Raw genomic sequence first — 14319 nt, forward strand, 5'->3', positions numbered from 1 at the left:
GTCTTGCTCTGGGAACATTTCTGTTCCATGCTCCATCAGAGGCAGGACGAGTCTCCCGAGCTAAATGTACCAGCTGCTTTGCAACAATCCACACGCAAAGAAGGTCGGAGTAGTTTGCCTCCTGGAGTTGTGGGTGCTCCGTCGTGGGAGGTTTTCAAAAATAGACCGAACAACCATTTGACTAGGATGATAAGGAGATCGGAGTAGAAGACCGTCTTTTCCAGCCTTGTGGTTCTATGATCTATGATGGAAAAAGAGGCTGGTTTTATTATTATTATTTTTCCCCAGGTCCTTCTCTTGAGGGGGCAGCATGTCAAGAGTGAAAACTTGGCAGCTACATGCCTTATTGTGTTCATCCTGTCATTAGAGTAACGGGGGGGGGGAATGGGGAAGGGAGGCTTCGGATGGGTTAGTCAGAGAAACGAAACCTCTCCAGTTCTGCAGATGTTTCTCGAAACACAGACATAGGGAAATTTGTGGAGGATGTTCTGACCGTGGAAAAGAAGATAGCAGAAGGTTCTCCAAACAAGAAGGTGTTTACATGAACTACGTGGATCTCTGGGAAGCTTGGCTGGGAGTGTCATTGTTCTGTGCTTTGGTTAGACATCTTGGGATTTTAAGAGTTAGTTTTCATTCGCCTATACCAGGGGTGGGAAACCTTGGCTCTTTTACGACTTGTGGACTTCAACTCCCAGAATTCCTGAGCTAGCATGGCTCATGGGGTGGGGAACCTTGGCTCTTTTACGACTTGTGGACTTCAACTCCCAGAATTCCTGAGCTAGCATGGCTCATGGGGTGGGGAACCTTGGCTCTTTTACGACTTGTGGACTTCAACTCCCAGAATTCCTGAGCTAGCATGGCTCATGGGGTGGGGAACCTTGGCTCTTTTACGACTTGTGGACTTCAACTCCCAGAATTCCTGAGCTAGCATGGCTCATGGGGTGGGGAACCTTGGCTCTTTTACGACTTGTGGACTTCAACTCCTAGAATTCCTGAGCCAGCCGTGCTGAGGGGAAAAGAGAGAGGTTTCCAAGCTGAGCCAGGCTGGCTCAGGAATTCTGGGAGTTGAAGTCCACAAGTCATAAAAGAGCCAAGGTTTCCCACCCCGGCTTATACCTTGTCATGTATTCCATTAACCAGTAAGGTCTTCAAATATGAAAGAAAGCCTCGGCTTTATTTGGACACTCAAGCTGGAGGTTGACAGCACCATCATGAATGTTTGCTCATAACTTATCTCTTTCCGTTTTTAGGGACTTCCAGCCTGCAGGAGAATCGGCCGCCAAAACCAGTTACCGGCGGGCCACCCCCCACTTCCCAAGGCTGTCTCGGAACCACACCAGGGAACCCCGCAATCCGGAACCCCAAAGTGGTGATCTTTGACCTTTGACCCCCTGCAAGGACCTCGTCATGTAGGCAGCCGTTGAGTTTGCTCTGAGGATCCACGTCTGTGTGAGGCGACAAGAAGCAGCCAACAACGGGATTGAAGTGATCCTCCGAAAAAATACCACCCTCTTGAAAAGCTCCATTGCCCAATTGAACGAACCACCCCCTTCAGAGTAGCAGTCCTTTCCCAAAACAGGGCAGGGCTCTCTTTTGCCCTGGAGCAGGGTTTTCTGCTCTTAAGTTGTGCGAACTGCAACTCCCAGAATTCCCCAGCCGGTCATTCCTCGTGTAAGACTGGGGTATTCTGGGAGTTGAAGTCCACCCATTTTAAAATTCTCAATGCGGCGAGAGAGGGAGGGAGATAAAAAAAAGGAAGGAAAGAAAGAAATGAAGGAAGGAAAAAAGAAAGAAAGAAAGAAACAGAAAAAGGAAGGAAGGAAGGAAGAAAAAAAAGAAAAGAAAGAAAAAAAGAAAGAACGAAATTCCATTTCTTTTGATTAAGCCATAGGCACCATGGCTTCTTTTTTCATCTGTGAGAGAATTTTTTTTATAGATCTTACGATGGTGATAGAGTTTCCTTTGGAACCAAAGTTGTTCTCCTCGCCTTCCAGATTCCTCAGAGTGACATTTCCCATAACTGTACCTATAATGAGCATTATCGAGCTATTTATTTTAAGCCATCCTTCTCCCCCCCCACACACACACTACCCTTTATTATTGCTCTCTTTTTTTTTCTCCCAAGTTGGAGCAGTAAGAAGCAACAGGGGGACCGTTTTCATGTTTCTCTGCCATTCATCCCCGATCTTGTAAGGCCAAAACTACCAATTCATTGATGAATCATCTTGCTTTGATGTTAAGGCAGTTTGACATTCATCATGCTTTTGAAGTGGAATGATGAACGACGAGCCGGGCAGGGGGGCCGGGGGAAAAAAAAGCTTCCAGAGCAGAAACTTTCCACCTGTTTGCCTCAACTTCCACTATCGATTTTTTTTTTTGGGAAACATGTTAACAAAAGGCCTCTCTCAGCATCAAAATAAGTGGACCGCTTCGGGCCATTCTTTTCATCCTCTCTCTCTTTTTTTAAAAAAAATGGAAATAAGCTTGTCAAAGCCTTCAAAATGAAACACCGGTGCTCGTCCCCGTTAAACTGAAAGGTTTTCTTGTAAAAAATGACTCAAAAGGGTCCAAAGAGAAGCGATGGGAAAGCTGAAGGGGGAAACGCAGCCCGATTCACTCTGAAACACCCTACGCTTGGCTAGGCTGTCAATCATAACTCTTCTTCTTCTTCTTCTTCTTCTTCCTCCCGGAAGACCTTTCTCTCAGCGCTTAGCAAGAACGAAGTCTACCCTTCCTTGAAAAGAGCATCCACGTCTGCCATAAATATTTAAATGGGGTGCACCTCTATTTTATTCTATTAAACTCCCTGTAGTGGGCGGACCTTGCCCTTGTTGACTATCAAAGCAGATTCCCAGAGGAGCATTTGCACGCAGATAGCTTTTTCGCGCTCTCCCTGTTTCCCAAACAATGGACGGATTCGTGAACGATTGAGCAAGCTGGTAGTTAGCTCAAAGAGCACTCAACTTTTGGGGAGTTAGACCCGTCTGAATTAGCACAGATCAGCGAGACTTAAGTGCGAATAACAGAAGACGAGGAACTGGGTAGGATTCCTGTCCATAGTTGATTGCGCTGGCCTTGTGGACAATCTCCCAAGTTTTTTGGGGTGGGGGCGGGCAGGCACATTGCAGCCTGGAATCTAGGTGCCCGGCAATGGCTCGTTTTTTGAGCTTGGCTGAATAATGAAAAATCTTACCTTTGCATTCTTATTCCCCTTCCTGCTTTTCCCCCCAACGGTAAGACCTTTTGATCAGAGGTTTCCACCAAGGACTTTGGCTTCCTGAAATCCTAGATCAAAGGAAGTTGGAGAAAGCAGTCACGGGAGTCAGCCAGAATTTGACTCAGGAGCATAGAAGAGGTTACTCTGAAGGGGCGAGGCTATCAAGAATCTCTCTCTCTCTCTCTCTCTCTCTCTCTTTTTTTTTTTAAAGAAAAGAAAAATGTGGCCAATGAGGCATTAGCAGAAATCGCATTGAGAGATGGTATTCTCTTAGGACTTGCATGCCGAAAATGAGGAATGGGAAAAAGCTGCTAAAAAGGAAAATAAATAAATAAATAAATAAATAAATAAATAAATAAATAAATAAATAAATAAATAAATAAATATTAATAATAATAATAATAATAATAATAATAATAATAATAATAACCACCTGCTCCCAAGCCATCAAATTTGCATTCTTAGCTCCTTGGAAGTTGCCAGCTTTCCATTTTTGGGAGGGCTGGAAAGGGCCAGAGATTGCATGTCTTCTTCTAACAAGGCAGGGCTGTTGACAGGGATCGATACAATAGAGGAGGGATTTCGTAGCGTGCCTAGAGTGGCCTTGCTGCTTAGCAATAAGTAGCTTTTTCATATAATTCTCACGGACAAAGCATGCCATTGCGTTGTGCGAATTCAAGCTTTGGGGCCCATCCCGTTGATTACAGCTGGACTTAAGCCGTGGAGAGATCAAGCTTCATGCGAATTCAATGCACACGAGTGCAAATGCAATGTATATTTCATTTCTATCCCTCTGTTCTGAAGCACATAACTCTAAACCAGTGATTCTCAAGTTGAAAAGGTGTGGGCTTCCATTCTGAGATTCCCCCCCCCTCCCCGCCAGCTGAGTTTGTGAGGGAATTCTGGGAATTGAGGTCCATATCTCTTCAGGTTGCTAAAGTTGAGAAAGACTGGAGTACTCTAAAATAAGACAGCCACAGCCTGGTTGTCTATCTAATTTTCTTTAATGAGTGGCAAAGAGCTAGGTAAAGGTGGGGGGAAAAACCACAAAGGAAAAAATAGCTTCTTTTTGAAAAGCAGGGAATGAATTTTTATATATATATGTCACATGACATCACCACCACACAACCATCCAAAAAGCAAATCCGAACCCACAATGATAACGACGCACAACCACAAAACAGAAACCTAACTACAGCTGCAACATCAGCCACTTTAAACCCCTCCAAACCACACAATAAGCAAACTGACACCCACTATAAAAACATGGCACCACCACAAACACGAAGCCAAACAAAAGCAGCACAACTCACCAGCTCAGGTCTGAGGCTGGCAGCTGAGACCAGCCCATCCACTCAAAACACACCCCCAACCAATCAGAACACACACCCCATTCAAAACACACTCCCACCCAATCAGAACACACCTAATCCCCCACCCAATCAGAGCACACCTCCACCCACAGAACACACCCCCTCTGGCAGTTTAAAAAAGGAACAAACAGTCACTACCACATGCTTCTCCCAGAAGAAGGAAGCAGAAGCCACCAGCCTGATGATGACGGATGTGATTTCGTCGAAACGTTGCTTTTACACCTTCAATTCTACGTGGGGGAAAAACCCGAATAACCATATATATATATATATATATATATATATATAAAATTAAATGCTTGTTAACTATTTAGATTACCTTGCTAGGCTCCAAACATGGGACAAATCTTTATTTCCTGTTTCAGCGTAACCGAAGGCCATCCCTGGATAAGGACTTCCAGCACACTTATTCAATTCAGCTCCCCATTACTGAGAAACATTCTAAATTTGTCTCAAGCCACATAATAAAAACCATTGTGCGGTCTTAACAAATCACACCTCATTGGAGAAGATTAGTAATTTCCTAAGCCTCTCCTATTGCACAATGGCAGCCAAGGCCTTGTCTTGCTTTTCAAAAGCGTCCGGCTGGTTGTAAAAACACACTGATGGAGTTTAATGTGGCCAGTGTCAAGAGATAAGACATCCCTGGCAGTAAATTTAAAATTTGACTCGCAGAGCAAGCCTGTATGGATAGGGTTCAGCCTGCGGCCCTGACTTGCATACTCCATCGTATAGGAGGGACGAGATGTTTGGTTGTTAGCTGTCAAATGAAATGAATAGGAGGCTATTAAAAGGCAATGTTGACTGGACCGCTCACAGCAGCAATAATGAATGAGATTTGGACTGTGCAAACATCTCAGTCAGTAATGAGAAATTACTTGTCGAGTCATATTAATGAGGACGGAAGCAGCTGCCTGCTTAGAGAGATTTCAGGTCTGGAAAAAATGGGGTCAGAGTGTGAGAATGTGACTCGGAGGAAGAAAAGACGGGGGTCCTCCCACCTCTTGCTTACTCTTTCGCTTGACCTTCCCGAACTGAATGCCTCCCGATATAGTAGCCACATAGTAGTCGTGGCTGGCTAGGAATTGGAGGTCCACATGTCTAGCTTGGTTCCTGATGGAGATGCTAAATTGTCTCTTGTCCTTAAGTGGAAACTCTTCTTCACTTCCATCGCTCAGTTGATTTTGTTCCTTGGCATCGTTGAGAGAAAGAGAAACCTTTGCCTATTTGAAGCTTACAGAGAACCGAGGCATAACTTTCCCCCCCACCCCCAAAAAAGAGATCAACAGAATTAAGAACATCCATTCGTTGAATTGTCCCAAGGATCAGTGTTGTTGTGAAAGGAGGTAGCAGCAGAGAACATGGACCCTCTGACGTTGTTCTAGATGAGGCGGGCGGTCTCCAAACTTGGCAACTTTTAAGACTTGTGGACTTCGACTGCCAGAAGTTCCCCAGCCAGTATGGCTGGGCTGAGGAATTCTAGGAATTGAGATCCACGGATCTGAAAGATGAAATGGGATTTATTGTGGCACAGTTGTTCACCCAGCTGGTTTTTGCACCCTCCTTGTTCTTTCTCTCTGTCAGGAATATTGACCGGTCTCAACAGTGGCTTAAATTTGCAATTTCGGCTCTTACACGTTTTGTGCAGGCTGTCTCCAAATTGGTTTCAGTCCTCAGCTGCTTCAGGAGAAGGGTGTGCAACGCGTTGCTCCAAGCTTGATGGAGCTCAAGAGCTGATGCTATCTGAGCAGGCCAGGAGGGCTCCAGCCTCAAAGGAGAACTCCTCATGAGTAAGCCGGTTTTACTGGTTTCTGGAAGTTTGCCTTGACCCTAGCAATTTAGTTTTGGAAATCTCCCCTCTCTTGCTTCTGGTGTGGTTTTGTGGTTTTCTGCCTCTCGGCAGGGTGTTGAATCTGGATCTCTCCTCCCCCTCCCCTCCTATTCGCTCAATCTCCGTGACTTGTTTCTGGTAGACCCATCACCTCATCATGGATCACTTGCTGCATGTTAAAACTGATCCAGTTTTTAAAAATGTATTTGATGTTTTTTATACTCAATCCATCCTTACGTGGGGAAAAGTTCTGAGAAGGATATTGCTCCATTTCTCTCCTGGGATTCCGTTCCCTTCCTCATCCCTTTCCCTTCCTCATCCCTTCCCTTCCTTTCCCTTCCCTTCCTTTCCCCTTCCCTTCCTCATCTCTTCTCTTCCTTTCCTTTCCCCTTCCCCATCCCTTCCTTTTCTGTTCCACATCCCTTCCCTTCCTTTCCCTTCCCCATCCCATTTTTTCCTTTCCCTTCCCTTCCCTTCCCTTCCCTTTCATCTCTTTCTCATCCCTTCCCTTCCCTTCTTTTTCTGTTCCACATCCCTTCCCTTCCTTTCCCTTCCCTTCCCCATCTCTTCCCTTTCTCATCCCTTCTCTTCCTTTCCCTTCCCTTCCTTTCCCCTTCCCCATCCCTTCCTCCTCTCTTCCCTTCCTCATCCCTTCCTTTCCTTTCCCTTCCCTTCCTTTCCCCATCCCCTTCCCTTCATCCCTTCTCTTCCTTTCCCTTCCCTTCCCTTCCTTCCCCTTCCCTTTCATCTCTTTCTCATCCCATCCCTTCCCTTCCCTTCTTTTTCTGTTCCACATCCCTTCCTCATCCCTTCCCCTTCCTTCCCCTTCCCTTCCTTTCCTCATCCCTAATATGGACTGAATCGTTCTCCATGAAGCTTCAGAAGGAAAAACCAGCCTTAGATTATTTGCATAAAGTCGCTCGAAAATGGCTTAAGACGGCTCTTAAATCTAATGAAACGATGGAAAATCGAACATTCCTACTTTGCAACTTATATCCTCTTTTGTAATATGCCACGTCCTGAAGTAATGCTTTTATACCTGGGACCGGGCAAAGGATGAGGAGTATATTGGTGTTTTTGATCTGTTCAGGTTTGAGCATAAAGGAAAAAAAAATGGTATTAATTCTGATATATGTATATAATGTAGCCCAAACCGCTTCTATTAATATAAGTATTATTTTAACCCATGATCCTGTTACATAATTCTAAACCTGATGTATATATAATTTTCTAAAAACACAACAACAAAACAAACCACTTCCCTTGTATTAATATTTCTTTTGGAAAGAAAAGTGTTGCGTGGCCATTTTGTTATAACCTGGCTAAAAATGCTAGTTTGCAATGGATGAAATAAATGACATTTTGTATATTGAAAAGCTTTTTATCATATTACCAGCCTGATTTTAAGCAAAGTATTCTGGATTGTACTGACTTGTAAAAATTTAGATTTTTCAGAATCAAAATTCGGATGCTTGGCAACCAGTTCATATTTACGACGGTTGCCGTGTCCTGAGGTCGCCTAATCACATTTTGCAACCTTCTGACAAGAAAGGTGAATTGGGAAGGCAGAGTCACTAAAAATTTTTTTCCGGGAGGCATGATGAGTATCAAAAATGAGGAGTAATGTAGTGAGTCACATGGCAGCCAACACTGACCAGTTCTAGCTTGTGCATTGAGTACCAAACAAACGATGAGCACTTGGAACAAAGTTTTCAAAGCGGTTGAGTACCGAGGTACACCCGCTGTGTATTGAATATGAAACGGGCCTCCGGAGGTTGTGGATGCTCCAACACTGGAGATTTATTTTTTTTTAAGAAGAGATTGGACGACCATTTGTCTGACATGCTATTTCAGGCTCTCCTGCTTGAGCGGGGGGGCTGGACTAGAAGACCTCCGAGGTCCCTTCAACGCTGCGAGTCTGTTATTCTGTTATATTGGGGGAAGCGAAGAATACTAGGACAATAAAACAATCTGTACATTAAGAATCTGTGCTTCTGTTATTCTGGGTCAACCTATTCTCCAAAGGACCAGGGGGCAGGACAAGAAAGAATGGGTGGAAAATAATTCAGGAGAGAAGCAACCTAGAACCAAGGAGAAACTTCCTGACAGTGAGAACAATTAACCAGTGGAACAACCTGCCTCCAGAAGTGGTGAATGCTCCAACACTGGAAGTTTTAAGTCTGAAATGGTACAGGGTTTCCTGCCTGAGCAGGGGGTTGGACTAGAAGACCTCCAAGGTCCCTTCCAACATCATCATCATTATCATTATTGTCATCATCCTGCCTCCAGAAGCTGTGAATGCTCCAACACTGGAAATTTTAAGAATAGACTGGGCAGCCATTTGTCTGAAAGGGTATAGGGTTTCCTGCCTGAGCAGGGGGGTTGGACTAGATGGCCTCCAAGGTCCCTTCCAACTCTTGTTATTCTGTTATTCTTCCCACTTCTCCTCTTGAGCTGCTTCCAGAACTTAGCACTTCATAACGGCACATCCAGTGAAATGAGAGAGAGGCCGACATTTATATTTCATCATTGTGCCCATATGATAATGCATAATGCATATTGTCATATACACACGCGACCATAAATACAACTAATTGGGGGGGGTCAACTGAATAGGTTAGAAGACTACACAAGCGATCTGAAAGCTGTTGGAATTTTCTCCATCTTGCTGCTATGGAAAACAGTGAATAATGAATCTGAAGCAAGCAACAATTTGTTTCCATTCCTGTAAGCTGTTTGTAAAATAGAAAAAAAAAGGCACGGGCGTGGGGGGGGGGACCCAGAACTAAATGCCAGAAATATAAAAGGGGCAGCAATCCAGTTAGCTGCATTTAACATGTCAGGCTGCAAAACAAAGGTGACAAAAATTTGCTGCAAATCAAGAGAGGGAATTAGCATGTGTGTGTGTGTGTGTGTGTGTTCATGAGAGAGAGAGCTTTTTAAAAGAAAATACAAATAATAAAGCGGTAAGGGTGTTTAAAAAAACCCCATCTAAATATTAAATTCATCTTCCGAAATTATGCAAATATTAAGGAATCCTAGGGTCTGAACTATCGCCAGTAAAAAAAAGCAAGCAATATTTAACATGAAAGTATATTATCACAGGCAAGCAAAAGGAATTGCCAAAGAGGAATTGAATTGTTTTGTGTTTTTTTTTTGAAAATATTCTTTAGCTGCTCCTTTTATCAAGTTGGGTGTAGATTTCTTTTTTTTTCTTCCTCTCTGTTTTGCCTGTGGGTCAGTATTGGCTTGGCTGCTACGGATGATGGAATTTTTCGCAAGGTCCAGGAAGGTCTTTGAGTGAATGCAGGGAAGGATCCCAGCGTTGGGAAAGGAGAGAGCAAAAACCCTGAAAAAATGATACGGAAAGGAACCAAATCCCTTCACCAACTTTGCAAAAAGTTTCATTACATACGTTGCTTTATTTTCCCTTCCCCCAATATAGCAGAATCCCAGAGTTGGAAGGGATCTTGGAGGGATCTTGGAGTTGGATCTTGGAGTTGGAAGGGATCTTGGAGGTCTTCTATCTAGTCCAGACATGTCAAACACAAGGCCCGGGGGCTGGATCCGGCCCGCGAAGTGGTTTCATCCGGCCCGCGAAGCCATCCTGGAAACAGTGAGGGAACGGTCCCCACTGCCTTGGCCCTGGCCCAGAGACCCTCCTCCTGCCAGAGACCCTCAGATCTGTCCCACTCCTGCCCAGGCCCCCATAGGCACCCTTGATGCCAACGATGTAGAGCTGGCCACGCCCACCCAGTAGGCCATACCCACTCTAGCCACGCCCACCCAGTAGGCCACGCCCACCCTGGCCATACCCACCCGGCCCCCTGAGGACAACCGCAATGCTGATGCGGCCCTCAATGAAATTGAGTTTGACACCCCTGATCTAGTCCAACCCCCTGCTCAGGCAGGAAACCCTATACCATTTCAGACGAATGGTTGACCGGTCTTTTCTTGAAAACCCCCCAGTTCCGGAGCATTTGCAATCGATTCCACTGATTAATTGTTCTACCTTGTCAGGAAATTCCACTTTAGTTTTGGGTTGGATCTTTCCTTTATCAGAGATGCCTTCACTTTTTCTACCTTATCTCCTATTCTAAACCTAATGGTAAAGGTATCAGATTGTTGTGTTAAAACTATTTCTCTCTCTCTCTCTCTTTTTTTTAACTGTACTCTTTTATTATAAGGGCCGGTCAAAGAACGTAATAAAGGCATTTAACTTGATTTGATAAGGAAGCGTATCAATCAAGCAGGAAAACTGCTGGGTTACCAGCCCCCTCGGCAATTTTTTTTAAAGAGGCACCTATTTGAGTGCTGTGTAACAGAGTGAGCGCCTGTTACTCGTCCCAGCTTCTGCCAACCTAGCAGTTCGAAAGCACATAAAAATGCAAGTAGAAAAATAGGGACCACTATTGTGGGAAGGTAACAGCGTTCCGTGCGCCTTTGGCGTCTAGTCATGCCGGCCACATGACCACGGAGACATCCTCGGACAAGCGCTGGCTCTTCGGCTTTGAAACGGAGATGAGCACCGGCCCCTAGAGTCGGAAACGACTAGCACACATGTGGGGTGTAACCTTTACCTTTACCTTATAGATATAGATATATAGATATAGATATAGATAAGGGACACGGTGGCTCAGTGGGTTAGGACACTGAACTTGTTGATCAGATGGTCGGCAGTTTGGCGGGTCGAATCCCGAGTGCCGCGTAGCAGAGTGAGCGCCTGTTACTCGTCCCAGCTTCTGCCAACCTAGCAGTTCGAAAGCACATAAAAAATGCAAGTAGAAAAATAGGGACCACTACGGTGGGAAGGTAACAGCGTTCCGTGCGCCTTTGGCGTCTAGTCATGCCGGCCACATGACCACGGAGACGTCCTCGGACAAGCGCTGGCTCTTCGGCTTTGAAACGGAGATGAGCACCGGCCCCTAGAGTCGGAAACGACTAGCACGCATGTGTGGGGGAACCTTTACCTTTTACCTATTTGGGGAAAAGGTAAGTTTTCTACCAAATCCAGGGGACGGATGTGATATTAGCTAGAAAGAATGAGGTTCACCCGTTTTAATAATAACAACCCATAATATGGAAAGAAGAATGAGCAGCCTCAGGATTCCTGACTTTTCAAAGCGTAGCTCGATTCCTCTTTAACTAGAAACAAAACCCAGCTTGTCTAGATTAGGATCTTCCTTGCAGACAAGAGTGAAGAATAAAGCCAAGAGTTGGCTTGAATCGTGAGAATGGGCAGCGAATAAATTCGAAAAAACAAAAGAGGTTTTTTTTTAATCCATTGCTAATGAAAAAGATGTGCATGTGCTTATACATCACTGTTCCTCTCTCCCACACTGTAGGTCTTACATTTAAGAGATTAGGGAGCACTCATAATCTTGAACTCTTGAATATTTACACCGTATTAAGCGACGCACGATAGCCCCTCTATCAAGATTGCTATCGCTGTTTGCTTATAACACAATTGAGGGCAAAGCAAGCAGAGAATTTTAATATCTTACCAGGGAAGTTTTCTGCCTGAAATGCAGGCAAGTGAGCAGGAAGGAATACCCACTTTCCACCGTCTCGGAGAATGGGGAATAATTGATCAATGACCTTGTTAACCGCAAAGTGTCCAGTGTGTCCCAGAAACTTGACAACCTTCCAAATACACTTGGCAACCCTGTGACTGACGAAATTTACCCCCTGCCTTTATTTCTGGAGGTAATGTGAACGAACAGGCATTGCACACGGTCAAAATGCAATCAAAAGCTGTGAATATAAAATCAGGTGTTTCTATTCCCTGCCCCCCTCTGGGCTGCCTGTTCATCTATTCAGCAATGGATTAATTGTGGTGTTGCTGTTTGTCTGCGTTCCTGGAGGGAGGACACAATGCTTTTCCGGTGGGGAGAAAGCAGCATTTTTTCTCTTTGGGTGAAAAGGGGACAAAATGAGTTTCTTCATTAGCAGAGAGATGTAAGCGAATGAGTGGCAGAACCTGGGGTGGGGGGTGGGGGTGGGGTGAAGTCAAAAGAGGGCTCAGCCTAGAATCCCTACATAGCCACAAGCAAACTTAAGTCCAACCTCCCTCGATTTTCATTGACCTTTATTTTATTTATTTATTTATTTATTTTATTATATTTATATACCGCCCTTTCCCGAAGGACTCAGGGCGGTTTACAGGGTGGTTAAAACAAAAAATACAAAAGTTAAAAACAGATAAAAAAAAATTATATCCGTCCCTGAACAAATAAAACCCCAGTTAAAATTAAAATTAAAATTAAAATTCTCAGCCTGGGCCAGAGAGTTCAAAGAGCCAGGTCTTTAGGTCCCGGCGGAATGAACAGAGGTCGGGGGCAGTCCTAAGCTCCACTGGCAGCTGGTTCCAAAGGGCAGGTGCCCCCACTGAGAAGGCCCTATCCCTGGGTGTTGTCCGCCGGCAGTCTCTTACCGGCGGTACCCTGAGAAGAGCCTCCCTGTGGGAGCGCACTGGACGAAGGGAGCTTGATGCCGGCAGCAGGTGTTCCCTCAGATAATTCCAAGCAGGTGCTAACCATTAGGTGAGAAGATTCCTGGGCCTAAGGATGAATAGCAACAACTCAGTCTAATTGAACCTTTATGGGTGAACCTGATCTTTCCTGCCTGACCAAAGAGGACAATGTGTCCCTTTTTGCGGCAATAGGGCAGCGAGTCTCTTATCTTGGTGGAAAAGGGGCAATGCCATATCAAACCATGGCTTACCCCTCGATTTACCCCTGAGAAGAATGATTATCCCCCTTTTTTCGTGATACTTCCAAAGCCGGATGACCCTCTCCTGATGCTAATGCTCCATTCCACATGACCAACGGTGTGAATCTTTTTTCCATATCAAAGTGTACTCTGTTTCTTACAGTTGACTGCGTGTTCACTCCAAAGGAACGTTCTGCCTCTGCAAAATAAATTGGGCTAGGTTCCCCCGCACATGCATGCTAGTCGTTTCCGACACTAGGGGCTGGTGCTCATCTCCGTTTCAAAGCCGAAGAGCCAGCGCTTGTCCGAGGACGTCTCCGTGGTCATGTGGCCGGCATGACTAGACGCCAAAGGCGCACGGAACGCTGTTACCTTCCCACCGTAGTGGTCCCTATTTTTCTACTTGCATTTTTATGTGCTTTCGAACTGCTAGGTTGGCAGAAGCTGGGATGAGTAACAGGCGCTCACTCTGTTACGCGGCACTTGGGATTTGACCCGCCAAACTGCCGACCTTCTGATCAACAAGCTCAGCGTCCTGACCCACTGAGCCACCGCGTCCCTTATTTGGGCTAAGAACCCCCTAATTACCCAGTAAGTGTGGTGGAATGTCCAACTAGACTAGAGGGAGGTGTGAAGAAGGGGACCAGCTTAGAATCCTTGGGGCACAAGCCTCATCTTTCCCCCCCCACCCCACAATATCCCTGAAGTCTTATCTGACCCCCAGTCAGTCTGGCAAGTTTCTTGTAAACTTGGGTGACTTAACAATAAAGCTTCTGCTTGAGACGATTCACGAATGGTTCCCGTTGCTTGCGCCCGACGGTTTGCATGATTAAAAATTGAGGGACTTTAGCACCGATATTGCTGGATGAAATAGCTAGTGATATTTTTTTATTATTTTTTTTATTTTAATTCCATTTATATCCCGCCCTTCTCCGAAGACTCAGGGCTTGTAGCAGTAGCCTTCATTCTATGTATATGCCTGCTTATTAGGGCTTTCACACACACCCCAAGCGGCATTATTACAAAGTCAGCTTAATTGCCCCCAACAATCTGGGTCCTCATTTTACCTACCTCGGAAGGATGGAAGGCTGAGTCAACCTTGAGCCTGGTGGGACTCGAACCCATGTCGTGATAGTCACTAACTCTGGGTTGAAAGGAACGGGAGGTAAAAGGAAGCCAAATAGACT

At 45.2% G+C, this 14319-nt stretch overlaps 1 protein-coding gene across 3 annotated transcripts in view; it reads left to right on the plus strand.

Moving 5' to 3' along the window:
- SNX29 (sorting nexin 29) overlaps nucleotides 1-1939 on the plus strand; it is a 126202-nt gene extending 124263 nt beyond the window's left edge. For all 3 annotated transcript variants that reach the window (XM_081338278.1, XM_081338279.1, XM_081338280.1), the window contains one exon: nucleotides 1251-1939. In XM_081338278.1, coding sequence (XP_081194404.1) covers nucleotides 1251-1380 — 130 coding nt within the window. In that variant the 3' untranslated portion in view covers nucleotides 1381-1939. The remainder of the gene's footprint in view (nucleotides 1-1250) is intronic.
- The last annotated feature ends 12380 nt before the right edge of the window (nucleotides 1940-14319 follow it).

The sequence above is a fragment of the Vipera berus genome, assembly GCF_964194415.1.
Source record: "Vipera berus genome assembly, chromosome: 13".
Classification (NCBI taxonomy): domain Eukaryota; kingdom Metazoa; phylum Chordata; class Lepidosauria; order Squamata; family Viperidae; genus Vipera; species Vipera berus.